The sequence below is a fragment of the Lipotes vexillifer genome, unplaced genomic scaffold, assembly GCF_000442215.2.
Source record: "Lipotes vexillifer unplaced genomic scaffold, Lipotes_vexillifer_v1.1 scaffold382, whole genome shotgun sequence".
NCBI classification, from domain to species: Eukaryota; Metazoa; Chordata; class Mammalia; order Artiodactyla; family Lipotidae; genus Lipotes; species Lipotes vexillifer.
The window spans coordinates 8,620,905-8,635,582 of record NW_006780611.1 but is presented as its reverse complement, the minus strand read 5'-3'; the positions used below and the strand labels follow the sequence as shown (position 1 = coordinate 8,635,582).

At 45.4% G+C, this 14,678-nt stretch overlaps 1 protein-coding gene across 2 annotated transcripts in view; it reads left to right on the top strand.

Moving 5' to 3' along the window:
* Positions 1 to 1,174: 1,174 nt before the first annotated feature.
* The window catches only part of ADSL (adenylosuccinate lyase), a 17,577-nt gene continuing 4,073 nt past the window's right edge, over positions 1,175 to 14,678 (top strand). The window contains exons 1-9 of one of the 2 annotated variants that reach the window (XM_007453987.1): positions 1,175 to 1,417; positions 4,880 to 5,083; positions 6,780 to 6,824; positions 7,355 to 7,434; positions 11,487 to 11,658; positions 11,872 to 11,918; positions 12,519 to 12,609; positions 13,026 to 13,095; positions 13,238 to 13,385. In XM_007453987.1, the coding sequence (XP_007454049.1) occupies positions 1,175 to 1,417; positions 4,880 to 5,083; positions 6,780 to 6,824; positions 7,355 to 7,434; positions 11,487 to 11,658; positions 11,872 to 11,918; positions 12,519 to 12,609; positions 13,026 to 13,095; positions 13,238 to 13,385 (1,100 nt within the window). The remainder of the gene's footprint in view (positions 1,418 to 4,879; positions 5,084 to 6,779; positions 6,825 to 7,354; positions 7,435 to 11,486; positions 11,659 to 11,871; positions 11,919 to 12,518; positions 12,610 to 13,025; positions 13,096 to 13,237; positions 13,386 to 14,678) is intronic. The other variant, XM_007453988.1, reaches the window with a different exon arrangement.

Sequence of the window (14,678 nt, the reverse complement as noted above, 5' to 3'; positions counted from 1 at the left end):
ATCTTGGAAGTCTTGAGATCTAATCAGCAGCTTTTAATATTCCTGAAGTATTATGGTTACTGGGAAAGGGGCCATTCACCTCAGCAAACAAGCTGAGAATTCAAAATGGACCTCCCTTCATAGTGAGACACTCAGAAACAGGTAATTTCAAAGCAGTATAGGACCTGCTACTGTAGCACAAAGGAAAGAGTACCTTTGAATCTGGTAAGAACCAGGAGCCTGGAGCCTATCCCCCTGCACTTAACTCCTAGCTCTTGCCCTTCTACATGAGCAAAATCTCAAGACACTCAACCTACCCATGCCTTCACTTTGTCATCTGCAAAATGGGGATCATAATAATGGCGAGCATTTACTGAGCACTTACTCTGCATTGGAGAGTAGCATATTATTTCATTTAATAGTACCTTAACAACTCAGGATCCTCACATGGATGTAATGAGGATCCCATGTGTAAAGCACTCAGGACAGTGCCTGATGCCTAGTGAAACTTACATAAACGTTAGTGGTTTTATTATTAGTGACCAACCAGAGGGAAGAGTGGGACCATCTGGGCCTTACGTAAGACGCAGTGACAGAGAGAGGTGTTCCAGGGCGGGGGAATGCCTTCACCAAGCCAGTGGTGTGACCCGGCACGGTGTATGCTGGGAACTACAAAGCGTAATGGCTCAGAGTCAGAATCTGAAGTCGGGCGGCTCCATTTATTAGCTGGGTGACCGTGAGCAAGTCATCAGCGTCTATGAGTCTCAGTTCCAGCGCTTGCTGAAATCCATTTTTACTGCACTTTCGCGCAAGGGGCTCACTTGGCCCTCAATAAATGCCGATTTCCCTTGGGCATCTTCCTTTCTCCTCAGAACCGCGCTGGGGGCCAGGCAGGCGGTAGAAGCGTGGGAGGGATTAGGCGACAATAATAATAGCAAACACAGAGGGCTTTCTAAGTGAACCAGACATCGATCTGATGATACCCAATCCTCACAGGAATCTTAAAGGCGGGTCTTAATGTACTTTTTTCAGATGGGGAGACTGAGACGCAGAGCTGCTGAGTAACTTATGAAGCGCTAATCACGTTTCTGGTAAACCAAGAGAAACTCCTTAACCCTCAGCAGCCAACCGCCGAAACTGAACAACCTTGAGGACTCGGGTCTCCCGGAGCCCCGGGGGCGGGACCAAGCGGAGGATGTTCCGCTCCCGGACTTCCGCTTCCGTCCTCGGTGTTCCTGTCCGGCCTCGGCGGGGTTGTGTGTTCGGGATGGCGGCGGGCGGCGACGGTGGCGGGCGGGAGGCGGCCTGCGGGCACGACAGCTACCGCTCGCCGCTTGCCTCCCGTTATGCCAGCCCGGAGATGTGCTTCGTGTTTAGCGACAGGTACAAATTCCGGACCTGGCGGCAGCTCTGGCTGTGGCTGGCGGAAGCCGAGCAGGTAACGTGCTCCGGAGCTGGAGGCGGGCCAGGCCCCGCACGTGCCGGGTTGGGTGCAGAGCTCCGGCTGAGCCTCCGAGGGCAGCCTCCCCGCTATTCCAGAGGAGCTGAGGCCCCAGGAAGCCCAGGGCAGGAGACCCGGCAGCCGCCACCTGTGGCCTCACGTGTTTTAATCGTCGAGGGTTCGAGGCGCACAGGGGGCGGCAAGAAGTGCAGTTACCCGTTTCAGGGAGTATCTTGGCGGTTCCTGCAAGAGTACATAGCCGAGCGCTCGTTCCGTGCCGTTGTGCTCGTTTCTGTATACGTCTTTCCCCCGTTAACCCGTAAAGACTTTGCACGCTAGGTGGTGGTTTTCCCACATGGTAGGGAAGAAGACCAAGCCTCGTTGATGCCCAGCGCGTTATTTGCTCCTAACCATTGATAGTGGAACCCGGGTGTGAACCCGTGTCCCGTGCAGAGCCTGACTGAGCGCTCAGCCACCTCGCCCTGCACAGTGCCTCAGTGTTGTCTGAGACCGGACTGTCACTACAAAATCCATGTTTCCTGGGCCACCGTTTCCGCTTCACTCTGCTGCCGTCTGCCTCTGGGGAGGGAGAATCGGGGTTATTAGATGAGATGTATGGGTTCTCTTATAAGAGCTGCATGTAGACCTATTTAGCCCAACGATTTCAGAAATAGCTACAGACGGGCCTTTGCAGAGGAGCTGAAGGAAACTGAAGGTGATCCACAGAGCTGTAAAGTTTCAGAGGAAAATGCCACAAGCAGCAAGATGGCAGTACCTAAATGACATTTAGTAAACCTGGAAACAATCTTGAGTACGTGCCTAGGACCGAGGTACACGGTCCCCAAACAGGAAACTTTCTTCTTAGATTTTACCCCCTTCCTATCACTATGCTCAAGAAAATAAAGTAGTACATAACACTAGCAGACAGAATGCTCTGTAATGGCCTATATGGAAAAGAATCTAAAAAAGAGAGAGAGATGTATATGTATAACTGATTCACTTTGTTGTACACCTGAAACTAGCGCAACATCGTAAATCAACTATATTCCAATTAAAAAAAAAAGTAGTAGCAGTCATTTCTACAGTGCTTGTTATGTGTGTACACAGCAGTTTGAATATTAAAAATTAATAGTTTACTAATCCTCAGAACAGTTCTTCACAATAAGTAAGTTATTCCTGTTTTACAGAGGATAGAATGGAGGCACAGAGATTTCATAAACTGTGGGCTCAGATAACAATAATAGATAGTAGACAAGAACATTAAGTGTGTTGTGGTTTGTTATGTACTAGCATGTACTCTATTTTCTGTTTTACTTGGTACTCCATGTAGATAAGGGTGGTGGCACTCTTAAGATTTTGCCACTCAACATAGCTAGTAAAAGCTTCAAGCTGGGATTGAAATGTAGAGTCTGAATATGTGTCCTTTCCTCTGCCCAGTCTATACATACATTGCCTGAAATGCATACAATTTTGATATCTCCTGAGTTTGGATTATCTATTAGCTAGGTTGTCAAAGTTAACAGCATAAATTACATCATAATTCAGTAGTGAAAAAAAAAAAAAACTTGAGCGATGAGAGATTAGGAGAAATGCTGAAAATTAGGAGTAGGGAATAAATTTTGAGAAGACACATTGCTCGGGGATAGGAAGCATTTTGGCCACGCTGCCCACTGCTGCTTTGCTTTGGGAGGAGCCCTGAGATGTCACGTCTGATGACTAAAAATCCAAGGCAGCTTGGCCAGATGTGGCTAGTGTGACTGAGGAATTGAATTTTTACTTTTTTTTTTTTGGCTGGGCTGAGCGGCATGTGGGATCTTAGTTCCCCGACCAGGGATTGAACCTGCGCCCCCTACAGTGGGAGCTCCGACTCTTAACCACTGGACTGCCAGGGAAGTCCTGAGTTTTTACTTTTAAATTTTTACTAGTTTAAATGTAAATAGCCACATCTGACTAGTAGCTACCATCTTGGACAAGGCAGGTCTTAAGATGTGAGCCCCTTCTCAGGGCCAGGCCTTGGGGCTTTCAAGTGAAGTTTGGATAAATTTCACCAATGTACCTATTCAATACTTGGCTCCAGGGTTCCGAGCTGCCTGTGGGCTGCCAGCTATTTTTTGTCGGCCTGATTTTTTCAATGATGGATGAACGTAAGATGTTGATGTGTTTATTTTCTCATTTGTATCTCCAGGAATTGCTTGCTTTTTTAAAAAAATTTATTTATTTTTATTTTTGGCGGCGCTGGGTCTTTGTTGCTGCGCGCAGGCTTTCTCTAGTTGCGGTGAGCAAGGGCTACTCTTTGTTGTGGTGCACGGGCTGTAGGCACTTGAGCTTCAGTAGTTGTGGCACTTAGGCTCAGTAGTTGTGGTGCACGGGCTTAGTTGTTCCGCGGCATGTGGGATCTTCCTGGACCAGGGCTCGAACCTGTGTTCGCTGCATTGGCAGGCGGATTCTTAACTGCTGCACCACCAGGGAAGCCCCGGAATTGCTTTCAGTGGCACTGAATTTTCTGCACATAATTTGTTGGCAAAGATACTAATAGCATTCCTAATTTTGGTTTCTCTGGCTAAATCCAACTGGATCAAATGTAAAGCTGTGGCCTGGATGCTACACTTTGGGCACTTACGTGCCAAGCACTAAAGAGTAAGCAATAAATACCACAAAGCTCTCCTCTCAGAGAGTATATACATTCTGTAGGGGAGAGACAGGCTAATAGATTTGTAAAAATGTCATGTGGTGATAAGTGCTCTAAATAAAACCAGGCTAGGGCTTCCCTGGTGGCGCAGTAGTTAAGAATCCACCTGCCAATGCAGGGGACATGGGTTCAAGCCCTGGTCCGGGAAGATCCCACATGCCGCGGAGCAACTAAGCCCGTGCGCCACAACTACTGAGCCTGCACTGTAGAGCCCGCGAGCCACAGCTACTGAGCCCATGTGCCACAACTACTGAAGCCCACGCGCCTAGAGCCCATGCTCCACAACAAAGAGTAGCCCCCACTCGCCACAACTAGAGAAAGCCCACATGCAGCAGTGAAGACCCAACGCAGCCAAAAATAATGAAATAAATTTAAAAAAAAAAAAAAACAGGCTAAAGGGATAGATAGAGAGTGCACAGAAGAAGGGTGTTTCACATGGAAGTCGGGAAAGACCCCTCTGAGGAGATGGCGTTTGAGCCCAGAGACCAGACCTGTGAGGGAGTGAGCAGAAACGTAGGGACAGAGGGAACAAAAATCAGGATTGCATTGTTTTATATATTGGAGTTCCCTAGAATATAATTTATCATGATTCATTTAGAAAGTTGTCTCCTTCTCCCCATGTCCTTTTAGTTTAGTTGCCCCAATTTTAGTTTAAGAATTGGAAGGTAGGGCATAAATGCTAACATGAACCAATTTTTTTTTCAGTGTCACTTCAATTCAAATAATTGTGCTACAAGAAGTTATTTTATTTTATTTTGCCTGTTCTGCAGACATTGGGTTTGCCTATCACAGATGAACAAATCCAGGAGATGAAATCAAACCTGGACAACATCGACTTCAAGATGGCAGCTGAGGAAGAGAAGCAGTTACGACATGATGTGATGGCTCATGTGCACACGTTTGCCCACTGCTGCCCCAAAGCTGCTGGCATTATTCATCTTGGTGCCACCTCCTGCTATGTTGGAGACAATACAGTAGGAGCCCGTGATGTTGTTTTGTTTCCACTTAAACTCAGTGTTTATAATGCATTTATAAATTTTCTTTGACTTTGTCCATTTTAGGAAGCGACTCCATAGATCTTAGGATCTCAGTGCTCAGGAATTTTCTGCTTTTGGTATCCTTCCAATCTAAACTATAAGCCCCTAATGACCTCCATAAAATGAGATGTATAGATACTGCCTACGCATTGGTATGTTGGACGTAAGCCGAGATCTTAGCCAAGTAGTTTTCCAAAGGGATTTTCTTTCCAAAGTCCTTTTTACTCTTTGCCAAGACTTCTGAAGAAAAGAAATAATTACATTATAATTCTTAAATCCTTTAATTAGCAAAAGTGTCTCATAGTCAAACACGAGAAAGTAACAGCAAACATTTTCCTAAGTTTACTAGGTGCCCAGCACTATTCTGAGCACTTTCTATGTATTACTTCATTTTTTCTTCACAAAAGGCATAAGAGATAGATTTTGTTATCTCCATTTTTAAATAGCTTTATTGAGGTATAATTTAATACCATAAGTTTACCCATTTTAAAGGTACAGTTCAGTGAGCTTTAGGAAATTTGTGCAATCATTCAGCCTCACCACACTCCAGTTTTTGAGCATACCCCTCACGCCAAGAAGTTCTCTTTTGCTTGTTTTACAGTCAATCTCCACTCCTGCTTCCAGTTTCAGACAACCACTGACCTGCTTTCTGTGTCTATAGTTGTGCCTTTTCTCGAAATTTCATATAAATGGATTCAGAATATGTAGTCTTTGGCTTTGGCTTTATTTACTTTCCCCATTGCCACAGATGAGGGAGTGTAGAAGTTGAAGAACTTGCTCTGGGTTTTGCAGCTGGAAAGGATTCAGGCCTAGGTAGAGTGGCTCCAAAGCTCTGCCCTTATTGCAGGGCACCCGTGGGACTAGAAGTTAGAATCCAGATACACTTGCAGTTCAGAAAGAAGCCGTAATTTCTAAGTTGCCCCAAGTAACATTTTATGTCTAATGTGGTACGTAATTAAAGGCATCGATGTGTAATTGGTGATCAGATAATGGGAGAACAACAGTTCTCTAACTTGGAGTATCCTTTTAAAATTACCCAGCATGTTGTTGGGCTCAACAATTACTGTCTCATAAACATGTGTTGGAGTTGCCTGCAACACTTACATCTCCTAAACCCCCAGGAACAGCTTTAAATTTCCTAAACCTAGATCTTGTAGTTCATGACTTTTTTTTGTTAGCAATGATTGACATGAAAGAAAGGGAGCGGAAACTAATGAGATGCGCCTTACGGATTTTTTTTTTTTTTTTAACCCCTACGTATTCTTCTCAGAAACGCAAACACTAGTCTTCGGGAAGGTATAAACCCTGTTGACCAGGACATCTTTGCCGTATTCACGATGGGGCTTACCCCTTATCATTTTCCCGTTACATTAGATACCACATAAATAGGGCTTTGTAAGTATAAAGCCTTTGTGCTTATAGATTCCAGTAGTACTGCTGTCTAAGTTGGTGTGCTTTTAAAACAGTAATCAGAGGAGAATTTCTGTTAGCATCTTCTGGCTTGCACAGTGTGTTGCTGAAAGTGAGATAGGCAAGTAGGTTAGAAACCCAGTTGTGATGGCCAGAAAGTGTTATGTCATAATGTTGTTTGGGCAAAGCTGATTAATGTAAGATCACTGCATTTCCCTTGCAGGACTTGATTATTCTTAGAAATGCATTTGACCTGCTTTTACCAAAGGTAAGAAGTTGACAGAAGTTTCTTAGCAGTCCTAAGATTCCCTGTGACAGGAGATGGGCACCACAATGTAAAGCAGCACAACGTAAATCTAAATAAGTTATTGTTTACTCAGATGAATGATCCTAGATCTAATCTGTATAACTAATTATCTCTTCTTGAGTTAAACCACTATATAAGTTAATGCTTTTTAAAGCATAGCCTTTTAAGTGAACCAAGTGTAACCAGCAGCACGTGGCTGGAATATGTGGGTCAGATTTATGATTTTGTCCTGTTTTTCTTCATGAACGTGCCAGTGGTGTTAAAACTGTGCAGAAATAATTCGTGACATTTTAGGTAGTCAACTCAGTTTCTGAATGTTGGTTAGTATGAACTCTTCAAGGCACTTTAAGATACAAAGATGAAAAAATATGGCCTCTGCCTTCCGTGAGCTGGAGGTGTAATTGTATATGAAATTGTCTCCAAGTTTAGTTCCTGTTTATGCAAGTGCTCAGCCTGAATTCACTCTTTCTCGCACGTGGTCTTCCTTGCAGCTTGCCAGGGTGATCTCTCGGCTTGCCGACTTTGCCAAGGAACGAGCTGATCTTCCCACCTTAGGTTTCACACATTTCCAGTAAGTGAGAGGGTTACTTCTTGGGAATTGGGCTTGTTTATGTGCATCCAGCTTCCATTTATTCCTTCAGTTCTCCCTTCTCCCTGGTAACCTGGAGGTGAGAAATCTCAAACCATAAGCACTTGGGGTGCCTGTGAGGAATGAACCTTATACCTACATTAAAAGCTATACTGCTTAGAGAGTAAATCTAATGGTTCGTTTCACTGGAAAATATGTATACAGAAAGTATTCTTTTTTTTCCCCCCCCCCTTAATTTAATAATCTAACACTTCTGCTATCTCCTTTGCCTACAGGGAGATCTTTTAGGGGCAAGGAGGAGGTTGGAGAGCAGATCCTGTTTAGGTCACAGGGCCTGATTCCTCCTTTCCCACTCCAGGAATCCAATGCTGGTTAGTAGAGTCAGCCCAGATGGTTTTGCAGGTCAGGACAGTAGACAGCTAGTTGGGGGAACTATGAAGGACCAGAGTTTTAGATGGGTACCTTCTTGCGGCGTGAGCAGGAGGGAATGAGGGGCTCTCCCAGTTTAGGCCCCACGAAGGGGGAGCCTCTGATTGCTCCCTTCTTGGATCTGTTTCCACTCTGCCTCTCAAGAAAGTATTCTTGATTCAGTGATTCCCTTCTTTTTTTTTTTTTTTTGCGGTACGCGGGCCTCTCACTGTTGTGGCCTCTCCCGTTGCGGAGCATAGGCTCCGGACGCGCAGGCTCAGCGGCCATGGCTCACGGGCCCAGCCGCTCCGCGGCATGTGGGATCTTCCCGGACCGGGGCACGAACCCGTGTCCCCTGCATCGGCAGGTGGACTCTCAACCACTGCGCCACCAGGGAAGCCCAGTGATTCCATTCTTGAGAATTTAACCCAAGTCATCCAAATTACGGGAAAAGCTATATGTACAAAGATCTTTGTTAAAATATTATTTATGATGGTAAGCATTGGAAACAATCTAAATGTCCAAGAATAAGAGAATAATTAAATAAGGTATAGAATGTAGTATATCCACAGGTTGGAATAATACACACCCAGCAAAATGATGCTGGTAAGACGAATAAGACATGGGAATGCACTTAGGTTAATGTTGTGGGGAAAAGACAGCATATAAATTGTACAGAGATTGGAAGGAAGTACACCAAGATGTATATACTGATTACTCTGGTTTATGAGATAATAGGGTAACTAAAATATTTCCCGTACTATATTCTTTATTTTTTGAATGTGCAAGTATTTTTATGATTACTGAATAAAACCCTGTTTTAAAGCCAATGATGTCATTTTTGAAATGCTAGTAGCAGGTTTCAAGTGATGATATTTGAGTAGTGGTGTATTAGCATCTGCCTTTTGTTTAATTTATTTGTTTATTTTATTTTTGTCTGCATTGGGTCTTCGTTGCTGCGTGCAGCCTTTCCAGTTGTGGCGAGCAGAGGCTACTCTTCATTGTGGTGCGCGGGCTTCTCATTGCAGTGGCTTCTCTTGTTGCGGAGCACGGGCTCTAGGCGCACAGGCTTAAGTAGTTGTGGCACGCGGGCTCAGTAGTTGTGGGTCACAGGCTCTAGAGCGCAGGCTCAGTGGTTGTGGCGCACGGGCTTAGTTGCTCCGCGGCATGTGGGATCTGCCCGGACCAGGGCTCACACCCGTGTCCCCTGCATTGGCAGGCGGATTCTTAACTACTGTGCCACCAAGGGAAGCCCTACCTTCTGTTTTAATGGGGTGTTGCTATGGCAACAAGGGTATCATCCCCTGTAACTTAGGAAAGCCTATTGAGTTTAATCTTCCTTAAAATTAGAGCCTTCGTTATTAGTAGCAGAAACCAGAAGGATTTGTTCCTGTGAAGGAGTCAGTGCTCAGTCTGTATGGCTGGGCCATGACAAATGTTGCGTTCTGTGCTGGCTCCATACACACCTAGCGTCACGTGTGCTGCAGCTCCTCTTCTGCATCTATTGGAGAGTGCTCAGGGAATGCAGGCATTCCAGTATTCCTCTGGGGATGGTTTAATGAGAGGTACCTGCTGCCACAGTTAGCAGCCGTTAGAAACTCAGAAAATGGTATTGATGCGTAGATATGACCTCAGAATGGGTGAGTCCCTGCAATTGAAAAGAAACAGCTTTATTGAGATATAACTGACATACCATAAAATTCATCCATTTGAAGTATACAGTTCAGTGGTTTTTTGTATATTTACAGAGTTCACGCAGTCATTACCAGTATATAATTCCAGAATATTTCCATCACCCCCCCCCACCAGAAGACATGTACCCATTAGCATTCCCTCCCATTTCCCCATTCCCCCATTCCCTAGCTCCTGGCAACCACAAATCTGTTTTCTGTCTATGGATTTGTCTCTTTTAGACAGTTCGTTTAAGTCAAATCATACAGTATTCATCTTCTTGTGACTGGCTTCTTTTCACTTACCATAGTGTTTTCAGTGTTCATCCATGTAGCATGTGTCAGTACTTAATTTATTTTTACATTATCTACTCACCAGTTGCTGGACATTTGGCTTGTTTCCACTCTGTTGCTATTATGTATAACGCTCCTATGAATAGGTCCATGCAAATGTATTTTTTTCTTTGCTTGTACCAATAATCTAGTAGCAGAAGTTAACAAGGAAAACTACCATAAGATTGATTTGGGAATATGTGTCCTAACTTCTGATGTGTATGCGATAGACATTCCTAGTGGGGTGCCTTGATGTCGCCAGCTGTCAGTATCATTAGCCTAATAGAAGAGAAATTCCATATGGAGTAGGCTAGGTCATCTAATAGAACTCTGACTTTATTGCAGTTTACTCATAATTATGTTTTATGTTATAAACAGACCTGCAATAGATTGATTTAGACCTCAGACTGACGACAAAGCCATTAGCTATTATGTTAGAGTCCTCTGGTTGTGTGTGTTTTGGGGTTATTCTCCACAGTTTGACTGGGCTCTTCATTGGATCTTTTTTGTTGTTGTTTTTTTTATTTTAATTTTTGGCTGTGATGGGTCTTTGTTGCGGCATGTGGGCTTTCTCTAGTTGCAGCGAGCAGGGGCTACTCTTCGTTGCGATGCGTGGGCTTCTCATTGTGGTGGCTTCTCTCTCTGTGGAGCACAGGCTGTAGGCCTGCGGGCTTCAGTAGTTGCAGTGCATGGGCTCAGTAGTTGTGGCTTGTGAGCTCTAGAGCCCAGTCTCGGTAGTTGTGGCACACAGGCTTAGTTGCTCCGTGGCATGTGGGATCCTCCCAGACCAGGGCTCAAACCCATGTCCCCTGCATTGGCAGGCGGAGTCTTAACCACTGCGCCACCAGGGAAGTCCCTCTTCGTCGGATCTGGACTCTTTACAGAGCCCTTTCTTTACTGTCAGTCTAGAGTCACAATCTGCAGTATCGTCATCCTTGTTTTATTTTTATTTTTATTTTATTTTATTTTTTTTTGCGGTGCGCGGGCCTCTCACTGTTGTGGCCTCTCCTGCTGCGGAGCACAGGCTCTGGACGCGCAGGCTCAGCGGCCATGGCTCACGGGCCTGGCCGCTCCGCGGCATGTGGGATCTTCCCGTGTCCCCTGCATCAGCAGGCGGACTCTCAACCACTGCACCACCAGGGAAGCCCCTTGTTTTATTTTTTGATAGCGTTTTAAAAATGAACAGTTATCTTGTTTGTTTACTTGTTTACATGACAATATGAGCTCCACTTGTCTGTTTTGTTCTTTGTTGTATTTCCAATACCAAGAACACATTAGATGTTTTGCAAATGTTTGTTACGTGTATATTTCTTGCCAAGGCCTGGGGACAAACAAAACAGACATTGTCTCTGCCCTTATAGTGCCTCTTGATGGTGAATAAAGAACTATGCTAGTAGCCCTTTAGTTTTATAACCTTTGAATATTTATAAATGGCATTGAATTTGCTTAACTTATTTGGTTAAACTTTTTAGCTCTTGTTTTGTCTTCACTGGTTTCTCTGTCTCTTACTTTAATTCTTGCCCTTCCCAGAGGTAGCAGTGATTATTAGAAGAAGCAATGAAGGTTTTATGAAATAAGTCACTGGTTTGAGACCTCTCTGTGTTCTCTTTGGGTTGTTTTCAGGCCTGCTCAGCTGACCACAGTTGGGAAACGTTGCTGTCTTTGGATTCAAGATCTTTGCATGGATCTCCAGAACTTGAAGCGTGTCCGAGATGACCTGCGCTTCCGAGGAGTGAAGGGCACCACTGGCACCCAGGCCAGCTTCCTGCAGCTCTTCGAGGGAGACGACCAAAAGGTATTCTGAAAGTGACCTGAGTGATACAAACTCAACTGTAGGAGCACCAGAGACAAAGCTGACCTCCAGGATGGTAGGAGCGATTGAACCTGGAATGGGTGGAGTCTGGACAGGAAGCGGGTAGTGAAGGCCAAAACCTGGGCAGGGTGACTTGTCAAGATATTCTCCTGCTAGACACACCTGAGTTTCTATAGGATGTCTTTTCTTTCCAAGGTAGAGCAGCTTGACAAGATGGTGACAGAAAAGGCAGGATTTAAGAGGTAGGTAAGTGGGGAAAGTGTTGGCCTCCTCGTTAAGTAATGAAAAATAGTGTTCCTCTAGCTTTGACCTTAAATTTTTTGTTGTTTTTTTTTTTATCCTTTCTCTGTTCTTCCACCCATTTCCTTCCATCTCTAGCCTGGGTTTTATTCTTATAGTCTGGATTCTATTATATTTCTTATAATTTATAAGAAAAAAGAAAGCTATTTAGTTCTGAGTTCAGTAGAATAGCCTTACCCATGTTGTTGCTGTTTTGCTTTTTACTGAGGACCTCCTATGGGTTGGTCTCAGTCTGGCTATTTGCATCGAGGGCTACAGGCTCCCCCATGGCTCCTTGTTTCAGGCACTTCACTGGACTGCAGCAGGACAGAGGCTCGCTGGCCCGTGTTTCCTCCTGGGGTCAGGGCGGCTGTCTGGGTATCAGTAAAAAGGGTGGAAGAGCAGTTTGTTCCTGGAGCCACATATCAGCGAGGTCCTAGGCTCAGTGTGACTTAGTGCTCCAGTGGCACCCAAGCTTTCGCTCAGTCTGTTTTTGCTCATTTGTTTGACACAGTCACATTTTGGAATATTTTCACGTGAGACTCTTTTCTATTCATTACTAGGGCTTTCATCATCACAGGGCAGACCTATACACGAAAAATAGATATTGAGGTGCTGTCTGTGCTGGCCAGCTTGGGGGCTTCAGTGCACAAGGTGAGTGGTGGTAGCAATGGGAGTGTTGGACGCCACAGACAGACCCACCCAGCCTCACTTCAACTTCATTGTGGCTTTTGAGAGATGTCAGATATCACTCATAGCAATTTGGGACCTGTCAGTGAAGCCTCTTAAGTTAAGGTGTGTTAAAAGGAAGGACTAGTTTCCATGTTCTCATTAAGTTCATCTTACCATTGTCTGTCCGTGATAGTCCTACACAGTGTTTCACCAGAACATTCCCGTGCTCCCCGAATGCCAGCTCTTCAGGAGCTGAGAGGAGTCTCCCTCGGGGAGGACATGCTGTGCTTCAGCTCGGCGGGCTCCCAAAGAGCTCACCTCCTCCATCAGTCCAGTCCCTGCCCCAGACCCCACATACTAAGAGTGTGGGTGATGCCTGTGCCCCGGCTTTTCCCCAGATTTGTACTGACATACGACTCCTGGCAAGCCTCAAGGAGCTGGAGGAACCCTTTGAAAAACAGCAGATTGGTGAGTGTTGTGTGGAGACCTGGGAACACCACGAGATGCCAGGAGGTCCGCGGGCACGTGTAAGCAGTTCCGCCAGGAGCATGCTCGTCCGTCCACTGTCCCCTGAGGTCTTCCTGCCTTTGCTGCTTCTTTACACGGACAGGCTCAAGTGCAATGCCGTACAAGCGGAACCCTATGCGCTCAGAGCGGTGCTGCAGCCTGGCCCGTCACCTAATGACCCTAGTCATGGACCCGCTGCAGACAGCATCCGTGCAGTGGTTTGAACGCACACTGGATGATAGTGCCAACCGGTCAGTGGAACGGGGGTGTCACATACAGCAAGTTGTGGGAGGACCAAGAGGGGCCTGGAAGCAGCAGGACTTTATGAGCATCTCTGTATTCCCTCCTTGTCCCTGAGGAGCCTGGAGTCTAATAGGGAGGCAAGAAAATAGAAGGAACAGTGTGATATGTGTTAGAATCAAAATATATACAGAGTAATCCTTGTGGGGGTAAAGTGGAGGGAGGGGTGGTCGAGGAGTTGAGGGAAGCTTCACAGAGGTGATGCTTTAGACTTAAGAAATCTAGACATTTTTTAACATTTGAGACAAGATTGGGAGCACGTATAAAGGCACAGAGCAGGAGAAAGAACAGTTGGGGGAGTTACTAATAGTCGGGTAGCCTTGGAGAATGAAGTCTGTAGCAAGAGATGAGGTCGGACATGCTCTTGGGTAGTAGCCAGTTTATGAAGGGCCTTCTAGGCCCTGAAAAGGAGTTTAGATGTTGCTCTTTCTTTTTTTTGTTTAAGTCTTTATTGAACTTGTTACAATATTGCTTCTGTTTTTCTTTTATGTTTTTTGTGAGTTTATTTTTGGCTGTGAGGCATGTGGGATCCCAGCCCCCCAACCGAGGATGGAACCCGCACCCGCCACATTGAAGGCGAAGTCCTAACTGCTGGACCTCTAGGGGAGTCCCAAAGATACTGTTCTGAAGGCAGGGGGGTGTCAGGTGTGGTGTCTTGACACAGCAACATCTTTATTAGTTATGAGATGGGTCAGGAGTAATTTGTAGTTACTAATAAGGTACCAGCATGCATGTGATTTTCTGCTTTGTGTATATACTTATTAATATTCAAAAGCAGATTCATTACTCTAGTTTGCTTGTATTCTGCTGGAATTTCTTGAGAGGAAATGATCGGAGTTAAAGCTAGGTCTCTGGGCTATGTGCATAATCCAGGGTTTATGGGAATAAAACATTTGAACTCATTTGGAAGTCAGCCATTGACTGTTTTTTAGCAGGTTGTGACCTAATCAGATGTGCACACTAAAATACCCTGTACCAATTTGGAAAATCAGTTGTAAGGGGACAGGGATCTGATCAGAGCAAGTTAGGAGGCTACTTTAAAAATCCAAGTCCAGGGGCTTCCCTGGTGGCACAGTGGTTAAGAATCCGCCTGCCAATGCAGGGGACACAGGGTCAAGCCCTGGGCCGGGAAGATCCCACATGCCACGGAGCAGCTAAGCCTGTGTGCTACAACTACTGAGCCTGTGCTCTAGAGCCCGTGTGCCACAACTACTGAAGCCCGCACGCCTAGAGCCTGTGCTCCG